General features: G+C 39.1%; 1 protein-coding gene across 1 annotated transcript; it reads left to right on the top strand.

Moving 5' to 3' along the window:
* The first annotated feature begins 1,025 nt into the window (after positions 1-1,025).
* Positions 1,026-13,461, top strand: PHAX (phosphorylated adaptor for RNA export). Its single transcript, NM_001166562.1, has 5 exons — positions 1,026-1,494; positions 3,169-3,782; positions 5,630-5,750; positions 7,009-7,092; positions 12,210-13,461. Exons 1-5 carry the CDS (start codon positions 1,399-1,401, stop codon positions 12,477-12,479), a joined length of 1,185 nt encoding a protein of 394 aa, NP_001160034.1. The 5' UTR covers positions 1,026-1,398; the 3' UTR covers positions 12,480-13,461.
* The last annotated feature ends 842 nt before the right edge of the window (positions 13,462-14,303 follow it).

Below are 14,303 nucleotides of genomic sequence, written 5' to 3'. Positions count from 1 at the left end.
CTCCTACCTCACACTACACACAAGAACCCATTCAGGGGACCTGTAATTCTATGCAAAAGAAGTAAAATATCCGTTGTCTAAGAGAAGACCTTAGACAACCTAATAGACTTGTCTGTTAGGAGACCTGGAGTCAAGACAGAGGTCTGCAACAGCTTAGCTATGTAATCTCCCTTCGGTTACAAAAATAAAATGGCCCAAGTGACTTCTAAGTTCCTTTATAGGTACTAAATTCATATTTCAAAAATATAAATTTATTTTTTCCCATACAGTCTATACTAAGGAAATAATAAAACAAGTTTGTAAAAAGACATGTTCATTGCAAAACTGGCTACACTTTAAATGTACACCATCAGAAACTAAATAAATGATGCTACCTCCATGCAATGGAAAAACTGGGAAGTCATTAAAAAGGAGCTAGACCTTTATATTTTGGTATAGAAAAGCGTCCTGGATAAACAGCTATATTGTTTCTTTTTGAAAGGAGAGTACAGAATAGTAAAAAGGTACAAACAATAAGATCCCCTTTATGCCGAAAAAAATTCAATTAGTATTTCTTCACCATGTTTACATACAAGAAATCACTGGACTGGGCACAGGTAGAAAAAAGTGAATTAAACAGACATTTTGGTGGGGAATTCAGACAAAAAAAAAATAAAACAAAATAGGCATATGACTATTGAAGCCATGAAGGAATAAAAAGGGTGCGAGAGTGACTGTAAAGAAAGGACCCTGTTTTAGTGAGAGTGCTTGCAGACCTCTGTGGGAAGGGCGCATTTAATCAGAATTCTGAATCATGGGAGAGCATAATCTCTGGAAGAATGGGGTGTGGGGTACTGGAGGGTCTGCAGGCCGAGGGAACAGTAACTGCAGCGCCCTTGGGCCGGGAAAGGACCACGGATGCCTGAGGAACAACGTGAGAGGCGCCAGCGTGGCTGGAGAGCAGGAGAGGGACCCCAGCCTGAAGCACACACCTCCAACTCTGTCGGCTGTGCTGAGGTCTGAGCCGGGCGGCGACCTCACCTTCCGTCTGGAAGGCTCCCCAGGAAGCTACTTGCAGAGTGGATCACAGAGGAGCAAGACTGGAAGCAGAAAAGCCTGCCTGGAGCATCCAGGCGAGGACTGTGAGACCGAGGGAGGAATCCCTCACGGCTGCCATGCGTGCATATCTTTAGGTTTGAAGAGAGCAGGTCAGAAGAAAAGGCGCCAGGGTGTTGAGGCAGCTCAAGTGAGCAGTTTGCAATGATGATGCAACATCAGCGAGTCTTGACTCAGGCGTCCGGGCCAGGCCCCGGCGGCTGCCTGGGCTAGAGCGGCCCCCTCGCGGGGGCGCCCGAGCACCCACCGTCCGCCGCCCCGCCGGAAGTGCTCTCCCGGCCCGCCGCGCCGCGCCGGGGGAAGATGGCGCAGGAGGCCGGCGACATGGACGATGGGCAGGTTTCCGACTCGGATTCCGACATGACGGTGGCACCCAGCGACAGGCCGCTGCCGGTGCCGGTGAGTGCGGAGGGCAGGCGGGTGACTCGGAGCCGGCAGCGCGGGGCCCAGGCGTCCTCCTGTCGGGCGCGCGGAGCCCGGCAGGCGGCGGGGAGACAGCGGGCCCTACGAACCTGGCCTGGCATTTAGCTGCGAGGCGGGGTGCGCGAGGCGTGCGGCTCCCAGAGGCGGGCGTGCGGTTGTCTCTTTCCCGCCTCCCGTGCTCCTCTCCTTGTTTTCTAAACCTACGGAATTCCCCACTGGGCGTCGCTGGGTTCTCCTCGAAGGGCAAATTTTCCCGAACATGTAGAACGTGGGGACGTCGGCCCACAACCAGCCTGTGGCGCTCATTTGCGCCCCGAGGAGAAAGGGAGTGAGGATCGGGAATGAAGTTCATCTCTTGCTCAGGGGCCTGTTCTTCCATATTCCCATGGAACCTAGCTTCGTCGTGCCATAATGTGCCACTGGGTTTTATGTTAGCTCCCCAGGTTTCTAAACAGGCGTTTGTCTTGGCCGCCCTACTAAGTAGCAAGCTGTTTTGAGAAGGCTTTAGTGCCAGGCTGCCCGCGTTGGAATTCCAGAGCCGCCACTTTGTGATCGGTGACAAGGTATTCAGCCTAGCGCCCCATCTTTAGAGTGGGAATAACAGTACCACAGTGACAGAGTGACTGTAAGGATTCGGTGGAGCCCAAATGATGGCTGACAAGTGTTAGTGCAGTTATTGTTTACAGGTACGAAGACTTATCTTCTAGCTTTAAAATACCCCTCCCCCATTTCTAGCACGGATTAGGAGCTCAACAGATACTTTGATGTTTAGTTGAAAAAGCAAAGGTGATTCCTTTTGCATAGAAGCATCTTGGGAAATCGGTACCAATATATTTTGTTTTTCAATCTTTTTCAGTTTTCCGTAAATTGACTCTTGACTTAGTAAACTTAATGCCATGGACTCTGCAGTTTTACAAGTAATTTGTCAGTGATGTTTACACATAGGATTTTACTCTCTAGTCTAAAAGGAACATAGTCCCAAAACCTTATAAAGGCAGTTGATACATCCACATGCATGACAGGCGCCTTTGGAAAAGAGGAAAACAAGTTCTAACTGCCTGTAACAGTTGTTCAACATGTGATTTTCAAACGTTCTGACAACTGAAAAGATTGAAAATCTTCTGAAGGTGAGAATTAAGAGCTTTGGCAATTTTTTGGAAAGCTGTTTTAGCACTAAGTGCTGCATTAGCTATATAGAAATAAGAATTTGTGGCTTTAAAAATGGAAATTCCAGGGAGTTCCCTGGTGGTCAAGTGGTTAGTATGGCCACATTCACCGTGGGGGGCCCAGATTCAATTCCTGGTTAGGAAGTAATCTTCGGAAGATCTCTGAAACCAATTCAGTCCCTTACATGGATTTTTCTCTCTCTCTCCTTTTTTTTTGGGGGGGGGGGGCGGGGGGCGCTTGCAGGATCCTCGAGTGACGCAGGCTAACACTCTCAGGGATCCTGCAAGTGGCCAAAAAAAAAAAGGAAGTTCCATGTAAACCTTTAGAAATTCAGGCACTGAATTGGTTTCAGAGATCTTCAAAGATCACTGCTGCTTTAAAATGGTTCAGCTGAATCCCTAAATAATTTTTTTTTTACATAGCACAGGGTGTGTGGGGGTAATGTCTTTTGTGGAATTGATTGTAATTTTCCTTCATGTGCAGAAAGCACTAGGTGGGGACTGTGGGCTGCGGCCCTTCCAGAGTACTGCAACAGCGTGTGCCCCGGCATCCCATTATCGGACTGTAAAAAGTGTGGATTCAAGTGAAGAGAGCTTTTCAGATTCAGATGATGATAGCTCCGTCTGGAAACGCAAGCGACAGAAATGTTTTAACACCCCTCCCAAACCAGAGCCTTTTCAGTTTGACCAGAGCAGCCAGAAACCACCTATAGCTGGAAGGAAGAAGGTTAACAACATATGGAGTGCTGTGCTGCAAGAACAGAACCAAGATGCAGTGGCCACTGAACTTGGTATCTTGGGAATGGAGGGCACTATTGACAGAAGCCGACAGTCTGAGACCTACAATTATTTACTTGCCAAGAAACTTAAAAGAGAATCTCAAGAACATACAAAAGAATTAGACAAAGAGCTAGAAGAATATATGCATGGTGGCAAAAAAACGGGACCAAAGGAGGAGGAGAATGGGCAAGGCCATCCCAAAAGGAAACGACCTGTCAAAGACAGAGTAGGAGACAGACTAGAAATGAACTATAAAGGCCGCTACGAGATCACAGAGGACGATTCTCAAGAGAGGGTGGCTGATGAAATTTCTTTCAGGTGAGCATTTAAATATTTCTACAAGTGAACACTTGACCAATTATCTTCCATTTATAAGATACACTATAGAGTCCAGATACGTTGATGGTGGTGTTCCTTTCTGAGATTTTTAAATCCAAGGGAAGAACTGGGCTTATGTGGTTATATGAATATGAATATGGTTGGCTGTTCTTACATTTGGGCAGACCTGATAGAATACTTTTGTAGATTTTTGTGAACTTTTGAGCAACTGTTTCTATCGAGGCCTATAGAACTCTTCAGATAAAAACAGATCCTTTTAAATCATGTGGGTTTCTTGGAGTGTTTTTTTGTTTTTACAACTTTTATTGAGGCTTATTATACATGTAATAAAATTTGTCCTCTTTAAGTGTTGACTTTTTTTTGGTAAATTTATTGGTTGTACAACCATAAAGCACTTTTAAAACATTTCCATCAGCCGGTAAGATCCCTCATGCCATATGCCCATTTAAAGTTAGTTCCTATTCCCATTCCCAGGTAACTGCTAATCATTCCATTGCTGTCAAATTGCATTTTTTGAAAATTTCATGTAAATAGAATCACAATATGTAGTCTCTTGTGCCTGGCTATTTTCACGTAGTGCAGTGTTTTTGCTATTCATCCATGTCGTAGCAGTCATCAACAGCTTATATATTTACACACACACACATTTGTATTGGCTATTACACTTTTTGGCAATTATGAATAATTCTGTTATGAACTTCCATGTACACATCTTTGGACACATGTTTTAATTTATTTTGGATAGGAGTAGAGTTATTTGATGTATGGTGAATTTACATTTCATGTATTTTTAACATGAAATTTTTAAAGTTGAAATTTTGTTTACATTTTATTAGCTCTAAATCACTAGTGAACAGTGTCACAAGTTTGAAAACATCTTTGGTTCAAAGGTAATATAACTAGTAGGAAAACAAGTATTTACTTTCCAGGCAAGCCTGTCAATAGTAGTACTGGATTTTTTAAGTACTGAGGTTTGGAATTTGAGTGCTGGAAAGAAACCTAGAGATTTTGTAAACCAGTACTTTCACTTTACAAATAGGAAATTGAGGCCTAGTAGTTGTGTGGTTTGCTCAAAGTCGCTAATGTGTCAGACCTGGAACTGAAGTCTAATCCCTTTATTCCTAGTCTAGTGCTCTTTCCACAATAGAGAGAAAAAAGAAGCCAGAGCTTGGTAGGGAACTGAAAAGACTTCTGTAATATTAATCCTCCTTCATCTCTGCAGAGTATGGTCTCATGTTAGGTTTGCTGCTTACTTAGGCTTCCTGTATTTTTACCTGTCAGTGGTAAAAATAATTATATCTGCTTTGTAAGATTGTTGAGAGAATTAACTGAAATATAGTGCATATATAGTTCTTAGGATTGTGCTTATCTCATAATAAGCCTTTGGTAAATATTAGCCATATCTTCTGTTCTGAGACAGGGAGCCCATGAGGGAAAAGTCCAATCCATTTTAAAGCTCCTAGACATCTCCAGTTAGGAGAGCTAAATTTTAGAAATCGTGATACATGTTTGTTTTTAGACTTGCATTCGTCATGCTGTGTGTGCGTATTTCTTTTGAAATTTGCTGTAATCCCATAAGGCAAAGTGAAGAGGCCAGTATGTAACTTGAGATGGAATCTTGACATTAGTGTCTGCTTGGATGACCCAAGATAAGAATGTTTCCATGTCAGTGATTCCAAGGTTAAATATTGAAGATTTCGGAAAGCAAATGTTACTAGAATGGGATGTTAATTCTGTCTGGGAACTAAATTGGAGACTAAGGTAGATTTCCTCAACTTTATGCAACAAATAAAGAGGTTGATATTACTTCATTTGTTCCTTATCAGGTTGCAGGAACCAAAGAAAGATTTGATAGCCCGAGTAGTGAGAATAATTGGGAACAAAAAGGCAATTGAACTTCTGATGGAAACTGCTGAAGTTGAACAAAACGGTGGCCTTTTTATAATGGTAAGGCTAATAAAATGCCCTTGTCTCTGATTGTTGGTTCTCTTATTTATGGATTATAACCAGTGTGTTTCAGACTTTTAAAAACCTTCATTAATAATGAAAATTGAATTTAAACATTCAGTATGGTCAGTTTTTACAATTAGTACTTTTCTTATTAAAAATATATCTAAATTGTAGCTTGTTAGTGTGTAGTCCACAACAAATCTCTAACAGGCTTCATTAAGGGTAGGGGCTGAATTAAGAAAAAAGTCAGGGCAAAAGGACCTGGAAGCTCAAATTTAGTGAGTATGGGTTTTGGAGTTTGGGGTTTCTTGTTTTGAATTTTGGATGTGCAGCATACTAGATGTGACATTTGGCTAAATTATTTGACTTTGGAGACCTGTCTCAGCTATAAAATGGGATTAATCCTCTAATGTAAGGATTAAATAAGATAATGCGTATATAATGCTGATCATAGTGCCCAGAATTCAGTAGTGGTGAAGAGAAGTGTTATTTTTGGTTAATTTAATTCATACATTCTTGGAACCTGGATTTCATGGGTGGTAGGGGTGAATAGGAAACAAAATGTCTATAAAGAGGCTTCTGGGGTTGAGGAAGGGAAAAAAACAAATAATGGTTAAAAAGTACTTTATTGTCCCAGAATGACTGATGGAGCAGTTCTCTTGCTGGGGCCAGATCACAAGCAGTAACAGTTTATGCCGCAGAGTGAGTGGTCTTGCAGATCTCATTTAATTGAGCTTTCGCCACAGGGTGAGGATGAAAGTGGAATGGTTTCCTTCTTATTTGTTCCTCATGAATTTGAGTAATAACATCACAAGAGACTCCATCAATGTTATACTGTGGAAATGGAGAGAAAAGTAACCAATTAGAAGTGATAGCACTGGGTGAGGAAGCAGCCCATGAACATAGATTATAGAAGTTAACAACAGACTGTAATGATCATGAGTGTAGTGGTGCCCCCTGTCTGTGTTGTGGTTTAAGGCGCTGTTTTAGACACAGGAAGCTTATGTTATAATAGGGGGTGGGAAGGAAGCGGTCTAAAGAATAAATGTAGTATCTTCCAAGTATGCTAGAAAGTGATACCTGCTATGAGAAAAGAAAAAGAGCAAATGGGAAGTCTGGAGAGGCGAGAAGGACACTGCAGTTTAACGGAATGGCATAGTAAATCTTAATAGCTCCTTAGGAATGTCTCTGAAAGTTGCTCTGACCATTCATGGTAAGAGTCTACACAGGATAATTTTTCTGTTCCTTTTTGTAGAATGGTAGTCGAAGAAGAACACCAGGTGGAGTTTTCCTGAATCTCCTGAAAAACACTCCTAGTATCAGTGAGGAACAAATTAAGGTAAAAATGATATGTCCTTGACTTTTAAGATCAATCATGATTTGACTGCCACTCAGCCTCTAGCTTCATTTTCTATTGATCTCTGTTACCTGCTCTGCCTTACGTTGACTGATTTTTTTAGTTGCTCTTTTTAAGTAAAACTTGAACCTCTTATAAAGCTCTGCCTCCTCTTTTTCTCCCCTTTCAGAGCCAAGGTCATGATTTCCTTTTATGGAAATTTTTCCTGGTGTCTTAGCATGTAATTATTTTTTTCTACTCTCCTATAACTTGGCTTTCAGAATCTTAAGGCTTCCCTGGTGGCCTAGACAGTAAAGAATCTGCCCTGCAATGCGGGAAACTTGGGTTCAATCCCTGGGTCGGGAAGATCCCCTGGAGAAGGGAATGGCAGTATTCTTGCCTGGAGAATCCCGTGGACAGAGGAGCCTGGCGGGCTGTAGTCCATGCAGTCACAAAGAGTCAGACATGACTGAGCAACTAACACACACATAACTTGGCTTTCGGGATCTTAGTTCCTTGACCAGGGATCTAGGCCCTCTGCACTGGAAGCATGGAGTCCTAACCACTGGACCACCAGGGAATTCCCTCTATAACTTTTTATTAATGAAAAATTTCAAATGTGCAGAATAGATGAAAAAAATAACAGCATGTATACCAATATATCCTTTACCTAGTTTTAGAGGTAGTTAATATTTTGACTTTTTTTTTTCTTCTGTACCATTGAGAAATAAGAAGCAAACATTATGACATTCAGCCCTAATTCAACAAGAATCTCGCAATCAGATCAGATCAGTCGTTCAGTCGTGTCTGACTCTTTGTGACCCCATGAATCGCAGCACGCCAGGCCTCCCTGTCCATCACCAACTCCTGGAGTTCACTCAGACGCACGTCCATCGAGTCAGTGATGCCATCCAGCCATCTCATCCTCTGTCGTCCCCTTCTCCTCCTGCCCCCAATCCCTCCCAGCATCAGAGTCTTTTCCAATGAGTCAACTCTTCGCATGAGGTGGCCAAAGTACTGGAGTTTCAGCTTTAGCATCATTCCTTCCAAAGAAATCCCAGGGCTGATCTCCTTTAGAATGGACTGGTTGGATCTCCTTGCAGTCCAAGGGACTCTCAAGAGTCTTCTCCAACACCACAGTTCAAAAGCATCAATTCTTTGGCGCTTAGCCTTCTTCACAGTCCAACTCTCACATCCATACATGACCACAGGAAAAACCATAGCCTTGACTAGACGAACCTTTGTTGGCAAAGTAATGTCTCTGCTTTTGAATATGCTGTCTAGGTTGGTCATAACTTTCCTTCCAAGGAGTAAGCGTCTTTTAATTTCATGGCTTCAGTCACCATCTGTAGTGATTTTGGAGCCCAGAAAAATAAAGTCTGACACTGTTTCCCCATCTATTTCCCATGAAGTGATGGGACTGGATGCCATGATCTTTGTTTTCTGAATGTTGAGCTTTAAGCCAACTTTTTCACTCTCCACTTTCACCTTCATCAAGAGGCTTTTGAGTTCCTCTTCACTTTCTGCCGTAATGGTGGTGTCATCTGCATATCTGAGGTTATTGATATTTCTTCCGGCAATCTTGATTCCAGCTTGTGTTTCTTCCAGTCCAGCGTTTCTCATGATATACTCTGCATATAAGTTAAATAAACAGGATGACAATATACAGCCTTGACGTACTCCTTTTCCTATTTGGAACCAGTCTGTTGTTCCATGTCCAGTTCTAACTGTTGCTTCCTGACCTGCATACACATTTCTCAAGAGGCAGATCAGGTTGTCTGGTATTCCCATCTCTTTCAGAATTTTCCACAGTTTATTGTGATCCACACAGTCAAAGGCTTTGGCATAGTCAATAAAGCAGAAATAGATGTTTTTCTGAAACTCTCTTGCTTTTTCCATGATCCAGCGGATGTTGGCAATTTGATCTCTGGTTCCTCTGCCTTTTCTAAAACCAGCTTGAACATCAGGAAGTTCACGGTTCACATATTGCTGAAGCCTGGCTTGGAGAATTTTAAGCATTACTTTACTAGCGTGTGAGATGAGTGCAATTGTGCAGTAGTTTGAGCATTCTTTGGCATTGCCTTTCTTTGGGATTGGAATGAAAACTGACCTTTTCCAGTCCTGTGGCCACTGCTGAATTTTCCAAATTTGCTGGCATATTGAGTGCAGCACTTTCACAGCATCATCTTTCAGGATTTGAAATAGCTCAACTGGAATTCTATCACCTCCACTAGCTTTGTTCGTAGTGATGCTTTCTAAGGCCCACTTGACTTCACATTCCAGGATGTCTGGCTCTAGGTCAGTGATCACACCATCGTGATTATCTGGGTCGTGAAGATCTTTTTTGTACAGTTCTTCTGTGTATTCTTGGCATCTCTTCCTAATATCTTCTGCTTCTGTTAGGTCCATACCATTTCTGTCCTTTATCGAGCCCATCTTTGCAGGAAATGTTCCTTTGGTATCTCTGATTTTACAGTATCCTCCATAACCACACCTAAGAGAAATAAAAATGATAATTTCATAGCATCATCCCATTATCTATGTAGAACTTATTCTGGTTTAATGAATTGTCCCAAGAATGTATTTTCTAGCTTTTTTCCCCCCAAACCAGGATCCTATCTAACAGATTTCCACATCCTTTTTGTTATATATCTCTTTTGATCTTTTTAATCCTACATTTTCCTCTATGATGTAGGCCTTTTGATGAGTCCAGGATTGCTCTTACAGAGTGTACCACATTCTGGTGATTGTCTGCTCGTGCATATTTGTTTTGTTTGTTTCTCTATCTCCTGTATTTCTGATAAACAGGAAGCTGGGCACTTTAGTATTCTTAATCATTTTTGTATTACTAGAACGTCATATGGAAAAAACTAAAGAGTGTGGGTTTTTCATAGCTCAGAATTTGGTATCTTTTAATTTGTTAATTAAAGAACATGACTTGGCGTTTAGCACATCTAATCAAAATAAAATACTGGCTTCTTACATAGGAAGGAGGTGGTACTTGTGCAACACAGCTACAGTATTTGAGAAATTTTGTATTCTCTTTATTATACCAGTGGGTGATAAAGGTCATAGAAATGTGCTTTAACTGTTTTAATGTAAGGCTAATAGTGACACAAAATTAAAAGCCTTTTCTCTTTAGCTGATGCTCCATGTGGGCATATTTTGCATCTGCTCAGTTTTTTTTCCCCTCACTATTCACTTTTGGTCATTTTTTTAAAAATATGTTATTGAAATTCCTACAAGAAATGTTCCCATTGTTGCACATTTGGAATCTGTATTCTTTAAGTGCTTTTTTCCCTCATTGGACGGTTATTTTGATAACATGAATTTGTAACGAAGTGGATTTCCTTGGGAACACAACGTTTGAGTGATAGAACAGAGCTTATATTAATACCTTAATGTTCTCCCTCCTCCCCTAATATTACCCCTGGCCAGAAGTGTGTACTTAGAAGGAACATTCTTCTCAAGTTTTGTTTGATAGCAAAATGTCACTCTTCTGAAAGATAAAGTATGATGTGATGAAAAGGATTGTCTAAGATTCAAAGTCTAGGTTTTAATCTTAATTTTGCCATTTAGCACTTGTACACTGTGAGAAGATTGCTTACTGTCTCCCCCAGCCTTGATTTTTTCATCTATAAAGTGAGGATTTTAATATGCGCCCTGCCTGTTTAATATTACTATAAAAGAGTTAAATAAAATGATATCTAAAAAAGCTTTTTCTTGGTAACTAAATCTGGACAGAGAGTTTCCAGAAGGAGAGAAGAAAAGAACATTTATTTACCGTGAGCCTGGCACTAAGGCCAATATTTACAGGACTTACTCTTGACAGCCTGCAATTGGGTGTCACCCTGCTCTGCAGATGAAGGCAGGAAAAGGACAGGTCTGGGATCACACAGGACTCTGCGTTCAGACCCATGTTGTTTCCACTGAATCACCGGTCTTTGAAATTCAGTTCTTCTAACTTGCTGTGGAGAAGGGAATTTAATCTTTGTAGATTTTTATCGTAAACTGTCAGAAACATTGCATTATAATAAACACTGGAAACATTTTTAATAGTATCCAATAATAGAGAAATGTTGACTTAAAACAACTATTGTGTAGCCTCTATTTTTGTGAAGCAATTCTAAGAAAATTAGAAAATAAAATAATAGCTGAAAGGCAGAGTACAGATTTTTAAAGAAAAAGAGTCATGGGACAATAGATTGGTAGTTAAAACACCAAAATGTTACCAGTGCTTTGGTCTATTGTGAGGGGTTAGAAATGTTATGGCTTTTAAGATTTTTTTCTGTTTTTTCCAAATTTTCTGTTGTATATGGATTGACTACCTTTGTTACTAGAAAGAAAAATCTGAAGGTAGATATAATTTTATTGCAGGTAATTTCATATTTCATTCAAATAATGGTGTTATAATTTTTCTTTTAGTCACTTTTATCATCACTCTTTAGTCACTCTTATTAACAATCACAGTCTGTAGAATTTGGAAGCCAGAACTGAACTGAGTGGGCTTGTTTTCAACTTTTTCTCATTTGATTTTATTTTAGTTTGTGGCCTTATAATTTTTTTTCTAGAGAATACAAAGTTTGTGAAGATAAAAAGAGTAAGAATAGTTAGAGGTTAATTTGCTATATTTTTTTAAAGTCCATCTGCAGCGATCTCCCTCTTAAAGTAGTATGCACTAGGTTCTTAACTTGTGGATGGGAGAAGAAAAACTTCTCTCAAATTATCTATTGTCTGCATTTGTTGTAATACATTAACAATGTGATAAAAAGACATTTCTTTAGGCCATTCCCTGGTTTGTTTTATTTAAGTATATAACCCATGGGAATGACATTTCCTCTTTAATAAGGTTTGCTGTATTTGGAGGGAAAGGGGAGACTTCATAATTTAATTTAGTATTGCCAGGCATTGTACTAGTTAGAATTGTTTTTATCAAGATGTTTGGATGTGTTTTCATATAAAATGAAAATACTGCTACTATGCTCCACTTAAAGGTAAGTAGACACTTGAAAAAATTGTGAATTTTCACACTGTTGTGAAGGCAACATAACAGGGTTTAAGGATATGGTAGTTTTAATAAATAGTAGTTCTTGTTTACTAAAGTTGTTCCTTTATTGTAGGACATTTTCTACCTTGAAAATCAAAAGGAATATGAAAATAAAAAAGCTGCTAGAAAGAGAAGAATTCAAGTGATGGGGAAAAAGATGAAACAAGCCATTAAAAACCTAAATTTTCAAGAAGATGATGATACATCACGAGAGACGTTTGCAAGTGACACTAATGAGGCCCTGGCCTCTCTCGATGAATCACAGGAAGGACATGGAGAAACAAAGTTGGATGCAGAGGAAGCCATTGAGGTTGATCATTCTCACGATTTGGACATGTTTTAGTACATTTTGAGGAATAGACCTTTCTAAGATAACATTGTAATAAACCATTTCTACTGAGATTATTTTACTTTGCACTGATAAACACAAAAATCTGGAGAGAACTGTTACCTTGTTTTAAATAAAATTGAATATGTGGGAGATGAATGTGATAAGAACATTTAAAACTTTCTCATGTCTGACAAAATATTTAAAAGTATATAGTGGAAGATTTAATTTCTTAATCTATTGCATGTGCTAATTATTACTAGTTGATAATCAATTTTGTCCAGATCATTATAACATGCCGTTCAAAAGTTTTTCTGATTTGTCTTTGCAATGAACTACGATTGGTTTCAAAACATTCCATTAAAAGATCCTATTAAGACATAAATTGTTAAGCTATTACAAATGCATTCAAGTTTAGTTTTTCTGTGTTTTAAGAACTCTTAGGCTTTTAATGATAGAAACTAAAAATAGGTTTATACTAGTGGCTCTTCCCACTTATGTGTTTGTTCCGAAGTAAATAAACATCAGAAGCTTTTCAAAGAAGTATCAGTTCGTAACTTTAGCTTTGTTTTTGACTTATTAGTTACTTTGGTCATATTTAAATGCTGAATATAATCCATACGTGCATAATTACAGTGACATTTAAGAAATTCCCAGTGGTGGCCTGCCTAAGACAGTTTTACCTTATGTTAAGGAAGTTAGGTATTAAAAATGTTTCTTCTGCATGATGTTTAAAATTATTCATTTTTATTTAAGAAAATAAAGGTAGTTTACTTAAGGTGTCCCAAGAGTTGACTACAGTTTACAGAGTAAGCAAAAATATGTAGGAAGCAGTTATTATCTATTCTTTGCAATAATGTACTTGAAGTCTTTCAGTAATTTTTGAAACACATAATCATTGAATTTGGATCTAAGCAGGGAAGGAAGAGGAAAATGGTTATTGGTTACATTTTATTCGTAAAGAATGCAGAAATAAAATTGGAATTCTGGAAGTCAATGAGTTTTGAGTGATTTTATTTTTTAATCTCAAATTTTCTTTCATAAAATTGCCATAACCAAGGAAAGAAGCATTTTAAATAGGTAAGTATTTAAATATTGTCCCTAAAGGTTTTTTTTAACCTTTATTTATTTATTTGAAGAATTTTTTTTCTAATTGAAGTATAGTTGACTTACAGTATTAAATTAGTTTCGGGTATACAGGATAGTGGTTCAGTATTTTTATATATTGTAAAATGATCACCGCAGTTCCTGATATTACTTTGTGTGAGGTGATTTTAAAGGTCTGATATATTAGGTAAGATAACACTCAGAAATCTAAATGTCATGTATCCTTGTAAATATTACCAAGTTTTCTAGTGAAAGTTACAGTTTTTGAAGGATATTAATGTCTCAGGCTACTTCATCTTTAGTGGCTGGCTCATTTCTCCCCCACCCTGCTTCCTAGCTTGTTTTCCTTATTATCTTAACATTTGCAAACTACACAGATATCTGGATTGTATTACATCCTAATGGTATAGAAACCAGTGCTTCAGTTTTTAAGGTTTAAAGTTTTATTTATTAACATTACTCTTCTCTAAACCTTTTTGATTATCCAGATCTAGGAATGTTACAAACTCTTGCTAGAAATGCATTCCCTTAATACTGTCACCATACCAGCGTACATTACAGTCATTCTTCCTGCTCAGCCAAACATTGTTCTGCTTGCTGGCTAGTAGGATTAACAGTAATAGCCCTCTGTGTCTCTGGCTTAGTTATTTAGGTGCTCATCCTCACTCATAACCTTTATTAGAATGAGTTTTTTTTACCTAAAATACTCTGTGACTCAACTCAAAACCTAGA

The sequence above is a fragment of the Bos taurus genome, chromosome 7 (assembly GCF_002263795.3).
Source record: "Bos taurus isolate L1 Dominette 01449 registration number 42190680 breed Hereford chromosome 7, ARS-UCD2.0, whole genome shotgun sequence".
Classification (NCBI taxonomy): Eukaryota; Metazoa; Chordata; class Mammalia; order Artiodactyla; family Bovidae; genus Bos; species Bos taurus.
Note: the sequence above shows the minus strand (reverse complement) of the source record. Positions and strands in the feature narration are given on the sequence as shown.